Source organism: Tenebrio molitor, chromosome 5 (genome assembly GCF_963966145.1).
Source record: "Tenebrio molitor chromosome 5, icTenMoli1.1, whole genome shotgun sequence".
Lineage (NCBI taxonomy): Eukaryota > Metazoa > Arthropoda > Insecta > Coleoptera > Tenebrionidae > Tenebrio > Tenebrio molitor.
Window position 1 is genome coordinate 20,484,577 of NC_091050.1, and position 16,925 is coordinate 20,501,501.

At 34.4% G+C, this 16,925-nt stretch overlaps 2 protein-coding genes across 3 annotated transcripts in view; one reads left to right on the forward strand and one right to left on the reverse strand.

Annotated features, from left to right (window-relative positions):
- LOC138131086 (probable multidrug resistance-associated protein lethal(2)03659) overlaps positions 1–16,925 on the forward strand; it is a 47,168-nt gene that overhangs the window by 8,491 nt on the left and 21,752 nt on the right. The gene's annotated exons all lie outside the window — the stretch shown is intronic.
- LOC138131173 (ATP-binding cassette sub-family C member 4-like) lies at positions 10,970–16,317 on the reverse strand. 2 transcript variants are annotated; one of them, XM_069048010.1, is made up of 7 exons: positions 14,612–16,317; positions 14,409–14,565; positions 13,098–14,328; positions 12,723–13,050; positions 12,529–12,679; positions 12,253–12,483; positions 10,970–12,197 (listed from the first exon to the last, which is right to left on the reverse strand). In XM_069048010.1, exons 4-7 carry the CDS (start codon positions 12,828–12,830, stop codon positions 11,566–11,568), a joined length of 1,122 nt encoding a protein of 373 aa, XP_068904111.1. In that variant the 5' UTR covers positions 12,831–13,050; positions 13,098–14,328; positions 14,409–14,565; positions 14,612–16,317; the 3' UTR covers positions 10,970–11,565. The 2 variants fall into 2 exon arrangements, with proteins under 2 accessions (XP_068904111.1, XP_068904112.1); XM_069048011.1 differs by having other exon boundaries at positions 12,723–14,328.

Here is a 16,925-nt window from a genome sequence, read left to right on the forward strand (position 1 = left end):
GAAGGTAGTGCTGCAGCGGCTCACTAATTTCGGCGTGTAAATTAATATAAAAACCAAGACAAGGATTAAAGAGTTCTTGAATAGGTTTGCTGGTAGTACAATAACGGTAAACGACTTTATAAACCAATAAGGTGACTTAAAATAGTGATGTATCTAGGCAATAAACCTTTTAACGTTTAACGTAAATACGGCAAACGAATTTCAAAAAGACTGTATTAACTAATGGTACCTCGCATATTAATTATTCACTGTTATTGAATCTCTTATTTTAGTTTTCTTTTGCATCAGTTTCTGGGAGTAAAGGTTAGGGAATAAAATGAAATCAAAATGAGATAAAAATATTAAATATTTATTGCGCTTGAAGTCTTGACTTTCTTTTTTTTATGACAATTTTTTTGTATTTTTGAAATCAGTTTTGTAATATTATTTTTTGCATAATTATCGCAATGAAAATAGCACTTTTCTAAACAAAAAATCGTAATGAAAGTTGCACTTTTTTAAACGAAAAATCGTAATAAAAGTTGCATAATTTTTTTCCATCTCCTTGGAGATGATTGGCAAAGCATACCCATTTTTTTTTTAATTTTTCATAAATCCTTTTAGGCCAAATTTCTCAACTTACAACGATTTGCAAAAAAATAGTGTGTATAACACGTTGACGTTATGAAAGTCTCTTTTTTTCACTCATTTGGTTGATTAAACTGCAAATTCAGTAAAGAAGTATGGCTTTCATAACTAGTACAAATAACTATTTATTCTCATCACTAAAAAATAATAAATTAATTTTGACATAAAAATTAAACTTATTGCTTAGTACGTAATGAAATCCACAACTTAATAAACATTGACTTAATTGAATAGTAGATAAAATTGTAACGCGCAAATCTGTGGTACTTTTTGTTAGAAACTGATTTTTAGTAATTTGTCCATCTACGACCATTTTTTCCCATTTGTCTAAGTAATTCAAATTTGAATTCAATATCTGGAAATATTCTCATTTATTCGACGAAATGCTTCATTATACTTAGGAACTTAGGTATACCATAAAATCCTTGCTATTAACTCTGATAGCTTCTGCAGGGTGACGGCGCCGGCGGTTTAAAGCATCGAATAAATCATTTATCTTTTTGTAAATAATATTGTTACATCTCAATGTTTTAAATAATTATCCTTATCCTTATAATATTTTAATCCATCCGCTACTTCATTACTAAATATCTAGACAACCCTTCAGATTTTTTTATGCAAACTTTATTGTAACCTTACCTGTGTAGCTAATTTGACTCGTATTTTATGTAAACTAGATTGTTTTAAATGCATACCCGTTATTTTACGGCAAATTTGTAAATTGTCAGGGAAAAAATGCAAAAAATAATAGCAGTCCTTCGTATGCGTGCATTGGACTGAGCACTACCTTTTCCATCCTTTATATTGATCTCTCACTCGCACATGTCTAGCGTTCGAGGGACACAATCTCAGCGCTGGACACGTTTCGTCGTCTTACCTATATTATTCTCTACCGTGACGCAGAGTAAGGGTTTTTGTTTATTTCGTTTCGAACCACAATAGCACTCAACGGTTTGACGTTTAAATTGTGTTACTTTAATTTTTATTGTTCCGTGTTAATAATGGCAAATGTTCGACAAGTGGTGAGCAATAATAATTCAGATAGGTACTCTAGATTTATTACTGAGAAATAAATTATCTTCATTATTTTACGATGACAAACTGTTTGTTAAGGATTTGAAACGACCTCGTCCTGCCATGTCAAATTTAGTAATTAGTAAAGCGGACGGCTCCAATCGTGGTTTTTGTGTTTCATGCTATGAAAAGTGGATTACAGGTAGCGAAATTAGGAATAGATTGTTTTGTTGGTCGTGCTTAGTTTTTTCTGAGCAACGTCCAGGTCCGTGGAACTAACTATACAGGCTTTAACAATCGTAAAGAGATCGGTAGGGCACTGCAAAAACACGGTATTTCAAAAGATCACACACAAAGCCTGCTAAAATTTAAATTATTTGGAAGAAAACAACAAAATATTGCAAACGTCTTAGACAATGCACATCGCGAAAGTGTTATTGAATATACATAATCCCAAAGTCACCGAAAATCGCGAAACCCTTGGACGATTAATTGACATCACTATTTATTTAGGAACACAAGAGCTAGCGTTTGAAGGGCATAATAAAAATGAAAATTCATTTAATCAAGGCAATTTTAGAGAATTTGCAAAATTATTAAGCGGCATAATGATAAATTTAAACAATTTTTAGACGAATCCACGATTTTCACTGGTTTGTCCAAGACCATACAAAATGAGATCATTCAAAGTATTAATAATGTAATTCTAATTACGATTACGGTTGAGGATGAAGTAAAAAGCGCCCCTTGTTTTTCATGGCACACATAACTTTGCCTACTCGTGGTATTATACGAGTATGTGATATTTTTTTTGAAATTTGGTGTTCTTTTACATTTTTATAGTTGTTTCGCTACGTTTTTTTTTTTTTATAAATTATTAGTCACCTACGTTACCTTACCAAATTCCTTAATCCTCCCCTCCTAGCAAGAATTGCTTTAGCTAGACCTTCCTCTTGGTTCTTGCTGAACAGTGAATTTGTTCTTTATCAAAAAAAAAAGTTTTTTTTTTAATTTCCATTATATTATTATTATGGAACAAATACGGCAACTTTGAGCATTAAAAAAAAATACCAACGAATCTGCCGTACCAGTTGAAATTGTTACGAGCCGCCACTGCCTCACAGATACATTATGTGGGTTGCTGACGTCTCTGGGTCTTGGGTTAAGGGTGCCCATCACCCAACGAAATTATCTATTTCGTAACTATATAACCAACCATACAACACCTGCTGACCGTTTTACGACAGGCACTACCATGCAGTGCTAATAATGAGGGGATTAGTATTTGTTACCTCCTAGTGTGAAGAGGAGCACTTCGCCCAAAGGAGACTACCTGCTACCCTCTGCCCTGTTTCTAAATTAATTTTAAATTTAAATTTATAAGTAGGAAAATAAAAATTTTGAAATTATAAATCAGTTTATTTTCATAATTAAATAAATATACATTATTTTTGGCTCTGTAATTATGTTTTGTAAATATGTAGTGACATGCAGGTAAACACCGTACTTTACATTACGAGTTCCAAAACAACACAGTAAAAAATACTAAACTTTCCATCTCAATTGTTTCACGTTATTTAGGCAGCCTTGCAGATTAATTCCCGCCAATAGTAATCTTACGGATATGATGTTGTTGCTTGCCCTGTGCGAACCTTGATTATAATTTTTTAGTTTTGTTGTCCGTTTCGGTATTGTTGATTTCAAAAGCACTGTTACGTTTTTTTACTGCTTAAATTAAAGTAATTAACTAATTCTTATTTGCTTTTGTCTTTGTACAGCGTGATCAACAATGACCGAGTCTGTTGGCAATGAAACAATTGAAAAGTACTGTTTTTTTTTGTCTCGTAATTCGCACTGGCTGAATTTTTTTAACTTGAGACGACATTAAAATCATTTTTGGTTATGCTGGTTATGTTTATGCTCTTATAAAAATGAACCTTTGATGGTAAATTTCAAATTTGCCAAATTTCATTGTTACCAACAGACTCAGTCATTCTTGATCACACCGTATTTTCATCAAGTAAAGATTTATTGGAGATAACCTATAATGGATCAGGGATCTATCATAAATGTTACTTTTGTAATGTAACTAAATTAAACGTGTTTTTATACATGCACAGCTCACTTGATGAATATTTATATGAAATAAATTATAGGTATAATAAATCCATGTTTGATTTTTTTCAAGTTCAATAGATTTCCACATCACCTAATGAGGTACTATTGGCAATGCGTTGACCTATAAAGGGGATCTCGCCAATAGCCATACTCCCTAACAAAAAAAAAACTATTTAGTATGTACACATATTTAAAGAAACAATATAAAAGCATAAGAATAACATTACTGACCTATTCTTTCGGTGTTATAAAATGGTCCAAAACTAATTTACAGAACATAAACATTAAAACTAGAGTTCTTTTTACCAAATTTAGTAAACACCTTCCTAAATCTGCTATTGAAAGATTTAATTTACCACGCGAAAACGGTGGTAGGGGTTTTTCAAATCTAGAAATACTGCTACATAATCAAATAGCTTCACTAAAAAATTATTTCCTCAATAGAGCTCGTGAGAACACCTTTTTTAATGCTTTGGTTTCAGTCGATAAAGGCTACACACCTTTAAATTTAAGTGATAATATAATTTCAGATATTGTTAAGCCAAATATACCTGACACTATAGCAAATATAAAACAGAAGTCTTTACATGGGAGATACTTTAAAGAACTGGAACAACCAGAAATATTCACCCTGAGACGGAGGGTTTTATATTTGCAATACAAGATCATGTTATAAATACAAGAAATTATAAAAAACACATATGCGGTTTACAATCGATAATTGATAAATGTAGGATTTGCGGAACTGAAGGGGAAACAATTGAACACATCATTTCTTCTTGCACCGTTTTGGCTCAAAGCGAATATTAAAAACGTCACGATATATTCGCTAAAATTATACACGTGAATTTAGCTGTTAAATTCAATTTACTAAAGAATACACCACCACATTATAGTTATACACCAGAAAGTTGTTTGGAAAATGACAGTTACAAGTTATATTTTGATAGAACAATTTTAACTGACATTCCATATTAAGCATAACAGACCAGACATTATAATTTTAAATAAACAACAAAAGCAAGCATATCTTTTAGATATAGCTGTTCCAAATTCACATAATATAACACAAAAATTAATAAATATTTAGAGCTCTCCGTTGCTATGAGAAATCTTTGGTGTTTAGAAAAAATTTCGATTTTACCACTTGTAATTTCAGCAACTGGAATAGTACCGCAATCTCTTTTTAAAAATTTAAAAATTCTGGATTTAGATAACACATTGGTAGTTGAAATTCAAAAAGGTATATTATTATAGGTACTCATGTCACATCGTGAGGAAGTTCCTTAACATTGACACAGAACATAATACACAACAAAGTCAAAATGCGGAGGCGAAACGCCGGTAATTATGTTGATAAGCACTGCACTATTACTTGATAGTAATATCCGTAATAGTGTATGTACTCCGGCAAAATTTCCGTGCCGCCGGGTGGAGGTGGGATACGAAAAAAACATGTAACAATAACATATTTGTAATAAATAACATAGCTGCAGATTGCAAGTGTCGTACAGTTGCGAAAAGTAAGACAGAGTAAAATTGAAAAAGAAATTATATTCATTATATTTACCTCTTATTACGTATTGCCTTCATTCTCCTTTTTATACTTTTCCGGCAACCGTTTGTAGAAATCTCATTCTTGCCATGGACACCCATTTTTAAAACGCACTCGGATAATAACTCAACTTCTAGTCACTAGGACGGAGTCAAAATAAATAGAAATATGTATAAACAAACACAGCATATTTATATTCAAGATTGTACCTGAAACGGGGATGAATAACGGTGTCGTCCAATAATGATCCTTTAGCTAGCCAAAACAGCCAGGGGGCAGGTAATTTGGACACGGCATTTTAGGAAAACTTCCGAGAAGAATGATATATTTGGAATTTTGTGATCTTATAAAGAGCGATCAAATTAATTTGTAATCAAGTTATCCATGAATCCGAAATCGTATGTTGATACTGGAACTCTACGCGCCAATAAACACAGGTTGAAACACAGGTTACATATCTTCATATCAATACGTTCCACTATCTTGTTTTTGGTTGTCACGGCTAAATATGTTATGTTACAACAATGACCGAATATTTTTGGACTTTTTAACTTTTCAGTGTCAGATTTGATTTATAAAAATAAAACAGTCTAGTAAGTATTACTTCCCTGTTGTAACTCACCTACCGGACTCAAATTGATCATTTCCTAAAAAAAGCCCATTTGGCTTATATAACTGCCAATTTTGTCAGAAATTTTGTTTTTCATGGAATACTGTAATGATTTGAAGACATTACTTTTTCCGCCAAATATTTGAACCTGCGCAAACGGTAACAAATGTGGTCGTGATCGTCATCGAATCGGAGGAGCCCTACGTTGTGTCTTTCTTTTGGCGGAAAAAAAGGTTCGGAATGCAAACGATGAGGGTTCCAGTTGGAAGAGTGCCGCAAATAAAACACACATGTGAGGGACGCCAAACTTTTATTTCATTTGATTATTTGATCCGCAATAACTTTGAATTTTTGAAGCGAGCAACGCAAGATGGCAACAAAACAAAATAAAAGATATACACAAATAAACAGCATTAAACGATGCAACACAAAATACATAATTTACCAAAATCGAAATAGCAAACGGTGAATTTTTAAAGAAATAACGGCAAACAAGAAATTAGACACAATGCCAAATCTCACGTTGCACTCGCATACGCCAAACGAACCGACAAAGTGGATTTTTGAATTAAGGTGAATGAACGAATTTTTCCCGACAAAACACAAAGATAAACAAATTATAAAACGCGGTTATTGCAAAACGGGACCGATAAAACCCCCGTAAACGATATCCCAAAGGCGGAATCTTTTCAAACTTCATAACAAATTTTTCTTAAACACTAATTACAATAAAATATTTCATTCCGGTACAGTTGAGATACGGGGACGCGCGATTTCGTCACGAGCCGTTTAAATGGAGAGATAACAACTACAGAGTACATGTGTGAACATTCCTACAACCTCTAACGCATGCGACACCCCCGCGCCCTATTTCTACATCCGCATGCCGGTCGGAAGGGAGATAACGGGACACACAACTTCCATGTGTGGACGTGAATCTCACGCGTAGGTTCGGAGGGGACGAGGCACACAACTTCCATGTGTGTACGTGAATCTCACGCGTATGTTCGGAGGGGACGAGGCACACAACTTCCATGTGTGTACGTGAATCTCACGCGTAGGTTCGGAGGGGACGAGGACAAAAGAAAGGAAATTACGCTGAGCGAACGAAACTACAACGTGCAGTGATCTATATATTCCCAATCACCAATCAATGGGTGATATTAATAAAAATAAGCAAATGCTTCCAAGCATTTGCTACTTAGCATTAGCATTTGCTTTGAAGTAAAAGCTTTTGCTTCTAGCAATTGCTTGTTTTGGTATTAATAAAGAAATCCTCTTGACGAAAGCATATGCTAGTGACTTGACAAGTAATTGCTTGCCGTTCAATGCAAGGCGCCAGGAAAATGGGTGATATTAATAAAAATAAGCAAATGCTTCCAAGCATTTGCTACTTAGCATTAGCATTTGCTTTGAAGTAAAAGCTTTTGCTTCTAGCAATTGCTTGTTTTGGTATTAATAAAGAAATCCTCTTGACGAAAGTATATGCTAGTGACTTGACAAGTAATTGCTTGCTGTTCAACGCGGGGCGCCAGCAAAATGTATCCAAAGTGGTGCCTTGTCTATAATTTTTCCCGTGACAAATTTTACAACATTCGATACAATTGGTTGACTTACTTCCATGAGTTCAGCTACCCCAATCTGAAATCCTATAAATAGTTTAACACTATTTATTACTCTATGAATAATTTAATTTTTTATACTTGGATCAGCCACATATCGCAACAATATTTTTATTTTCACCGAAGATAAAGCACCACTACGCGTTTCTGCATCGTCATTCTCAAGAAAATCAGCAATCCACTGAACACTTTCATTTCGGAAATGAAACAATTTTACATCATCTTCTCTTTTAATGGTATTGTCTTTCCTTTCTTTGTAAAATTTACGGTTTCTTGGCACTTGGAACATACTTTTATGGTGTTTTAACAGCCGATGTATAACTACTAGTACGACACGAAGGAGAATGTCATTTATCCTAGCAATTGCTTACTATTTCAAGCAAATGCTAAACTTTATTAATAGTAAAAGAAGCAAATCCTAATATCGTCAAGCAAATGCTTTCTAAAACGAGCAAAAGCATTTGCTGGCCAGGTCTCACTAGCATTTACTACACTTTTATTAATATCACTTAAAGCAATTGCTTATAAAATAGCTAGCAAAAGCATTTGCTACCTTTTATTAATACTGCCCATTGTATCCAAAGTGGTGCCTTGTCCATAATTTTTCCCGTGACAAATTTTACAACATTCGATACAATTGGTTGACTTACTTCCATGAGTTCAGCTACCCCAATCTGAAATCCTATAAATAGTTTAACACTATTTATTACTCTATGAATAATTTAATTTTTTATACTTGGATCAGCCTCATATCGCAACAATATTTTTATTTTCACCGAAGATAAAGTACCACCACGCGTTTCTTCATCGTCATTCCCAAAAAAATCAGCAATCCACTGAACACTTTCATTTCGGAAATGAAACAATTTTACATCATCTTCTCTTGTAATGGTATTGTCTTTCCTTTCTTTGTAAAATTTACGGTTTCTTGCCACTTGGAACATACTTTTATGGTGCTTTAACAGCCGATTTATAACTACTAGTACGACACGAAGGAGAATGTCATTTATCCTAGCAATTGCTTACTATTTCAAGCAAATGCTAAACTTTATTAATAATAAAAGAAGCAAATCCTAATATCGTCAAGCAAATGCTTTCTAAAACGAGCAAAAGCATTTACTAGCCAGGTCTCACTAGCATTTACTACACTTTTATTAATATCACTTAAAGCAATTGCTTATGAAATAGCTAGCAAAAGCATTTGCTACCTTTTATTAATACTGCCCAATGCCTATCGAAGTGCGGAACATTTATTACAACCCGTGACGAAACGAACGCTGATGTCGCTCTAAACTGCTTTTCCAATTACATGACACAAACTTTTCTTCCGATACGAAAAAATTACGATTTTAACAAATTTGTGAATTTAGCATGTCAGAATTTAATATTATTACAATGTTTTTCTACATGCAAAACATACCTATCACCACAAAACACAGTCCTGGCTCGAACAAAGGTTAGTGGAACACGTGAGACAAAAGGGGAAAAAAAGTGGCGCCAAATGGACAGCGTCAATATCACTGGTTTACACCAAATCTCACGGGAAAACACTCCGTCTGTTAATTTGCAACTGAAAAAAAACCGTTTAATTCAACAGCGGATGGCAGTGGGAATTAGCAAAAAAAAAACGATTTTCTTTTCTTTAACAGAACACTCTGCACGCACAAAACACGTCTTGCCTCCAGCGAGGGTGGAAAGAAAGAGGCCGCTTTCTCCTCCCACCATTCCTTAAGTCACTTCTTGACCATAGCCTACTGGATTCCATTTTTGGTAAACAAACCAAGGTCTACTTGGTAGCTTTGAAGTGGAATTTTGAATCTGGGCACTACAATACATAGCAGCAACGAACTAACTTTACCTACAGTTCATAGAAAATCCCATCCCATTACGGTATCTACATTACCTGATTCGACTTTTCCTATAATCCACAATGTAACTTAAATCCCCCTTTCTGCTTTTATCTCGTTTTACCTGGAAATTACTTTCTTTATGTGATATTCGTTCACTTTCAAATTTTTTACAATAAGAATCGTTTCTGTCATAATGTCGAAAGTTACCGACAAATTAAATAAATCTGTGCGGAACTTTAGAAGTCTTATTTTTTCAAGTGATGCTTCCGTGTTGTTTTTTTGTAAGATCTGTCAAAAATCAGTGAATTTTGAGAAAATGTATTTGATTGTTGTAAATGATGTTTTTTTTTTCTATAATGTACAGTTACATGATAAGTAAATGATAAAATCACTGAAACAATAATACTTATAGCAACATTTAATTGTAAATGTTTATCTTCGCATTGTTAATGCCTTTTTCTCTGCCTATTTTACCGATTTTTAATGCCTAATGCTCTATTGATAATGTAATCGAACATCTACCGGACAGTATGAAATTAAATTTTAAAGACGCAGTCGAAGTATTTGTAGACAAAATCGGCAAACAGAATTGGTACCTAGGTCTGTGTCTATTTAAAGCAGTAGCGAGGCGGCGAGTCCGACCGCTCTCCAGGGGGCAATATAAATTATGAGGGCTTATAAATTACCCCTTGAAAAGGAATTTTTCGATGCAAAAGTTACGTTGCTTCGATTCATTATTTTTAAATAGAGAGAATTAGATTTCATTTACTAAAAAAGTAAACGCACACCGTCCTAGTTCGCAACATGCTCGTCATTTTGGTGTAAGTATGAAGATTGGCAAAGAAATAGGTTTGGAGAAAAATGTATGCAAAGTTTTTCAATTAATGTGTTTTTTAAGGCGTTCGGATCAAAATTTAAAAATAATTAACCCGGTCCGACATAGAAAACGACTTTGTCATCCTGTATAAATATCGATCTCCCTTTAGAATTGAAGATTAAAGATGTTATTTACCGGCAAAAATTGGCTGTTTTCTCCTATACATTTTCGGTACTGATAGAGAGCCTTGAGTAGAGTGAAAACACTTTAAGGAGAACACGTTGAGTCATCCAAATCTGGGACTAATATTTTGTTCAGTGGCGAATCATTAGCGTTCTGAAATGGGGGCATGGTAAATACGCTTTTATTTTAATTAATATGATATATTCACCCTTGGAATAGAAGAAGAGAACAGATTTTCATGTAATAGAAAACAACCCAGAAATCACGAAACACAACGAAACGAATACTGCCAATGGAAAGTACAAAAGAGCACTAACGTACGCCTCTGAGGCACCATGGCCGGTCAATGATTCGTATTTTCCTGCCCCTAGCTTTTGAAAAATGGACTCGACTAACGTATTCCGTCTACTGCGCAACTTTATTGGTGTGCTCTCATTAATAAAGTTTTTTCACTCTAAATAATGCAAATTGTTCACTGTTTTTGGAATGGATCATGACTGGGATTAGTGGAGTCGCCGCATTCATGGGGTACTGCTTTCCAAAACAACACCACAAGAAATAAAATACTGACTATGATTTTTGAAGTCTTTCTTCTACTTGATTTCCTAATTTCTGTGATTTGTACGACAAGATGACTTCTTAAACGTGAATTATAAAGATCGTACATTTTTAAAATCTATCATAAAGACAGTAAATTATGTAGCAATAATAAAGATACATGTTTTATCAAGATATCATCCCCTTAACAATAATTTACCCATCACCCACAATTATGACCTTTGCTTTTTCAAAGATATAACCTACTATGATTTGGAGATGATGCACTATGTAACAATTTCATAAATATTAAAACACATGTAATTCTTAATTATACATCACACCAGAAAAATATTGGAATTTTGGAAGTTATGTAACTTTTTTGTACATTTTGTAAAACAATCCATTTTGATTCTTTAACAAAACAGATGGGCGATCAAATTCGATAATGCTGCCACCATCCAAAACCATCACCTTGTCGTATTCAAGAACGTAATCTAACTTGTGTGTTATCAAGATTACTGTACAAGATGCAAATTCCTCTTGTACAATATTGTGTATCAGTATTTCAGTCTTTCTGTCGACGTTTGCTGTCGCTTCATCCATAATGACAATTTTATTATTACAAATGATCACCCTCGCCAGACAGAGAAAAGTTGTTTCTGGCCTAGACTTAAATTCAAATCGGCCCCACTAATCCGGTGGTCTAGGTTGGGAAAGAGTTCATCCAAGTTTACAATCCGGAGTGCATTCCAGATTACATGGTCTGTATATTTTCCGTTCAGATCAATATTTTCCCGAACTGTTCCCGTGAACAGAACTGGATCCTGAGAAATAACAGAAATATTAGCTCTGAGAGTGTCTAACGGAAGAGTTGTGATGTCGACTCCGTCTATAAATATTTTTCCTTCGAATTTGTGCAATCGCAGAATCATGGAAATTATCGACGATTTGCCTGCAGCAGTTCTGCCTACGATGGCAACCGTCTCCTGAGGTTCCACCGTAAAATTTAAATCACGCAGAACGAAGTCTTCACGGTTGTACGAAAGGCTCACATTGTCGAACTTGATTTGATGTTGTTGGGGCCAGTGTTCAACCGCGACTCCATCTTTATATTCTATCTTCTGTCTAGTATATTCTAGAATTCGTTCTACTGCTATCATTTCGGCTTCGAGTTTTACACCTCTGACTAATCCTGTATCAAATCCCTTCTGGAAGATAATAAGCTGACTAAGAACAAGACCAACATGCGCAGCGGATATATCTGAAACAATTATTAGTCTGTTGCTAAACACTGGTCGCAGAATAAATATGTGTACCTTCATCAATGATCAAGACAGCAATCACTATAATCATTGTGTACACTACAAAATAGAGCTGTAGGATGAAAACTACTGTTCTTAACCAGCACCAGTAAAGGTAAGACGCAGAAGTGTACAGATCCAGATGTCTGTCGAACTCTTTGACTATAGTATTTTGCATATTTGCTGATCTTATTGTCGGCAGTCCTTCAGGAGTGGCACTTACCCGACCGATCAATGAACTGCGACCTAGAAAAAAAGATTACTGTGGAAAATTAGCAAATGGTTGTTTACTTGAAATTTCCACTCGTTTCAGCGCCCTTCCAGTCCTTATGATGAAGATAACTGTCAGTACGGGCAATACGCACAACACCAAAGCGACTACGAGAAATGTTCTATTGATGGTCCCCAGAAAGACTGCGATTCCAACAACCTGCACAAATCCCTAAACCGAAGTTATTTAGGACAATGAACACATAAAATCGTACGTTTAGAAAAAGGTACATCGAGTAAGGAACTATTTCATCTACGAACAATAAATCTTCTGAAAATCTGGTCAAAATATTTCCCACGTAGTGAGTGTAAAAAAAATCCATTGAAGCATCTATAACGGTTGTTGCAAGTAATCTGTGGAAATTTATTGAAGCAAGCCGGAAAAATATGGTTCCCTACAAGAACGTGGTTGCTGCAACGATTACTAAAACAACTGGTAACAAATAAATCATTTTGCTACGCTCCTGGATTGCTTGTTCATAATTTTCTCTCTCGGAATTGTTGTAAGTTGCATAATTTACGATTTGCTCTTCGGTTTTTAACCTAGAAGAAAACAGATTAATCTCAATGATAGAAATATTTGAACATACCAATTATTTTCCAATTTGTGCATAGCAATTTTAGAAAATTGCGCCAAAATGAATACGATACATACGACAATAAATGAAATTAATCCGCCACCTTGTTGTACATATGACACATATTTTTGAAATTTAATCCTTCCGTCTTCTACGATTTCTTGGTATATATTTTTGTCTAACTGCGTCTCTGCTAGCAAATTCATTGTTTCATGAAGCTCATCTTCTTCTTCTTCTTCTCCTGTAATTTTATTTTCTGATTCCTTCACATTCCCCATTGTATTGCAAAGATCAGGCGGAAAAGTAACAGCTGAAACTGGTGCCAGTTTTGCAGTTTGATCACTTAAAATTATGACACTATCGGCCTGACTAATATGTTTTGGGTTTTGCGTAACCAGGATGACCAACTTGTCGTTCAAAAATTGTTTGATACATTTTTCAAAAATATAGTCAGCAACGAGTACGTCCACATTAGATAAGCAACCTTCCAAAAGATAAATTTCGCTCTCTCGATAGACAGCTCTTGCCAAATTGATTCTGCATTGTTGTCCTTTGCTTAAGTTAGTTCCTCTATCAGCAATAATGAGACCGTCACCACCTTGGAGACGCTGCAAGTCTTGTAGAAGAGCGCAAACTTGGAGGACCGCGAGATATCGCTCTTTATTATAATTTGCTCCAAATAAAATATTTTGCTTAATCGTGGATTGGAATAACCAGGGTTGTTCAGAAGCATAAGAAATTCTGCTAGTTATGGTCATGCTTCTTCTATTTATCTGATACTCTTGCAGCAAAATTTGCATTAACACGCTTTTTCCACTTCCGATAGGTCCGGTTACTACATTCAGTCCTTTGCAAATGTTCAAATTAACATTTTCAAAAATATTTTTTTTTCTTAACGTACACATCTAAGTTTGATAACGTTATATTTACAAGAGTTTCGTTTTCACAGTCACGCTTAGATGGTAACTGCACATTTGCAGTTTTTAGAAATTGTTCAATTCTTCGAATCACAACAAATAATTTTATTACTTCGTGCATTCCTCTAGGAATACCTATTTTCAAGGATCCTGATACAATGTTCAAACTGTGTATTAGAAAAAACATCGTCTCAATTTTGATCTGCTTTCCAAACCATAGTAAACCAATTATGAAAGCATACGTTGCTGCGTTCAGAATAAAGTCAGAAAGAGTAAATTTAGCGACTAACAATAAATAAACTTTGTAAATTAGAGAAACTTCTTCCCTGAAAAAAAAAAGGTAGGTACAGGATGATAAGCGACTTGCAACTGCATTTTCAATTGTAGTTAAGCTATTGCTACTTACTTTCTAGTTTTTGAAATTTTCTTTTTGTAACAGTCGCCCCAATTGAATAATTTTATTACTCTAATAGAATCTAGCATCTCTTTGGTTAACTGATATCGCTGGTCGGTTTTCTTCAAGGTTTTCAGTTTGAATGAAGACAGTAACTTTGCCAAGAATACTAGAAGTAAAGTTATAAAACTGTGAAACAATTCTTTTTCATTTACCTTGGATTAATATGATGATACAGACGATGATGACGATAATAAGAACCAATAGACCTATTTCCGTGTATATAGCATAACACGTTATTAACAGCTGAAGTAAGTGGCACCACAACAAGGTGGAATAAGTTACATAACTATCTAATTCGTTGACGTCTCTGGTAATGAGGGAGATTATCTTTCCGACAGATATGTCCAATTGAGATAAATTTATCTTTAGCACTTTTCTGTAGATCAGAGATGTTAAGGCTGATCGGATTTTAATCCCCAATGTATCAAGGCTCAATCGAAAATTATTCAGGTACACAGATTCAACAAACTTTATAATAACATAAGAAGCTCCAAAGAAACTTGCTTCAACTTTAGTAAAATTATTGTGACCGATGGTGAAGTATGAAACAAAATTCTTTTTAGAATCTGAGTCTCTAATAGGTCTATTATTGTATTCAATTTGGAGTCGTTTAGGGCTATCTCTTAAAGCACTCGTAGTTTAATAGATCTCTAAGGAAATTTTTATCAATATTTCAGTGTATTATGGTCATTTACACCAAAAAATTTCCAATATTAATGTTCAAACTCTACTTTTTAACATCTGTTGCAGGTGTAGTTGCATCCGTTACCTTGAATTACCAATTAATACAAAATTCCCTAGAATTTGAAAATTTATTTTTTTTATTTAAAAATTAAAACAAGGGTGCAAATTCTAAAAAATAACATAAAAAACTTGTTTTATAAGGGCATTGGCGCACTCGTCCCATACAAAACTCCCCTACGGGTCGTTTTCTACACTTGGGACTCGTGCGCCAAATCAACCCTTATAAAACTCGTTCTTTAATATACTATTAAAACTCTTAGTCGTAAAATGCTGCAAAAGATGTATGCGGTAACATTATGTGTATTTCAATTTTTAAATAAATACGTGATCGTAATTGGTATTAATCGAGAAATTACAATAATTAGATATAGCTTTTCGAAACATCTCCACAATAGAAGAAGCACTGATGGTTTTTTTTTGTTTATCCCAATGTTTCTCTAATTTATTTCCCAATTTCTGTGACTGATAAGATTCTTGAAACCATCCACAAAGAGCTTTCTCGTGTGTCTACAATTAATTTAAATAGTAATTCACGAGAGTGACATGTAAACGTACTTACACGAAAAAAAAAGTTAAGAAGAATTTTGTTTTTTCTTCAGGATTTATAGTTCTTTGTTTTGCTTTAAGGTAGTCCATCGTTAAACAGTTTGGTAACCGAATAAACAATTTTAGGCCTTTTTCTGTTCTTGTTTTGGTTTTAAAATATTCTGTTGCTATTTTTGTTTGACGAATAAATTTAAAACTGCATATTTTAGTTTTGCATTTGTATTAATATTTATGTTATTTATCATTTTTAAAAGACCTTCAATAGTAATTTACGTTATAAGTCCGGTAGATTACTTGTAACAGTACGAGTTAAACATTATGGACCTGGCGAGCAATAAATTTTGGTCGTCAAGGTCATTCTTTGACGGAAACTGCTCTAATGTGAAACGGGCATAACCTCTAATAAATTCTATTTGTCTTGTCAAGATCTTGTCAACTTTTTGGAAACCCCAACTCGATTGCCATCCTAGCTTTTGACACATTCATCTCTATCAGCGAAATAATTTTTACTCTGTTAAAATACGATATTGGGGCCATCATTTTAAATGTTTAGAATAAAACTTTGACAATTTTTTTTATTGACGTTTTATTGACATTGGCCCTAATTAAGCAGGCAAAATTGTTAATTTGTGACAGTAGCCGAAAATTTCAAAATGTCCTTGGCTAAAATAACAAGTAAAATCTCATCGAGCTAATGGGCCATTTTGGTCAAGTAGGGGTTGCGAAAGTGGGGTGTTGGAAAAATGATAAAACTGAACGCAGACCGGGGAACGGGGCTTTTTTCACTCCCTCGATCAGAACTCCAAAGTAGCTGGAGGTACGTTCAGTACCACCAGCAGTTATTTTCGTGACCACGTGGTTTGCACGTTCTCGTCAAGCCGATCTATTTTTAAATGATTATAAAACTTATTCATTAATTATTCGTGCCTTGGGGCTCCCACGGTCCGGGAAGCTACCACCACTGTTCGTCGCACTCAATTAGCTATGGTCCGGCGTAAGAGCACAAACAGCCGCGTTACCCATAAGTGGGATAGTGACCAAATTAGGCCATCTGACACGTGAAGAGAGGTACCCAATGAGTCTGTTAATACCTTTTTCCCTTTCATTTTTCTTCACCGGATTAGACCAGGGCAGACTGAGAGTTTCCAGGAGTATCGCATCGGATCACATAGTTCG

What these genes read in the sequence shown, in the direction of transcription:
- LOC138131173 (XM_069048010.1), bottom strand. Translation starts at nt 12,830, where the DNA reads ATGGATTTTTTTTACACTCACTACGTGGGAAATATTTTGACCAGATTT. An exon ending in GAAACGAGTGGAAATTTCAA is followed by an intron (nt 12,484 to 12,528) that starts GTAAACAACCAT and finishes CTTTTTTTCTAG; the next exon opens with GTCGCAGTTCATTGATCGGT. An exon ending in TGTCTTGATCATTGATGAAG is followed by an intron (nt 12,198 to 12,252) that starts GTACACATATTT and finishes TAATTGTTTCAG; the next exon opens with ATATATCCGCTGCGCATGTT.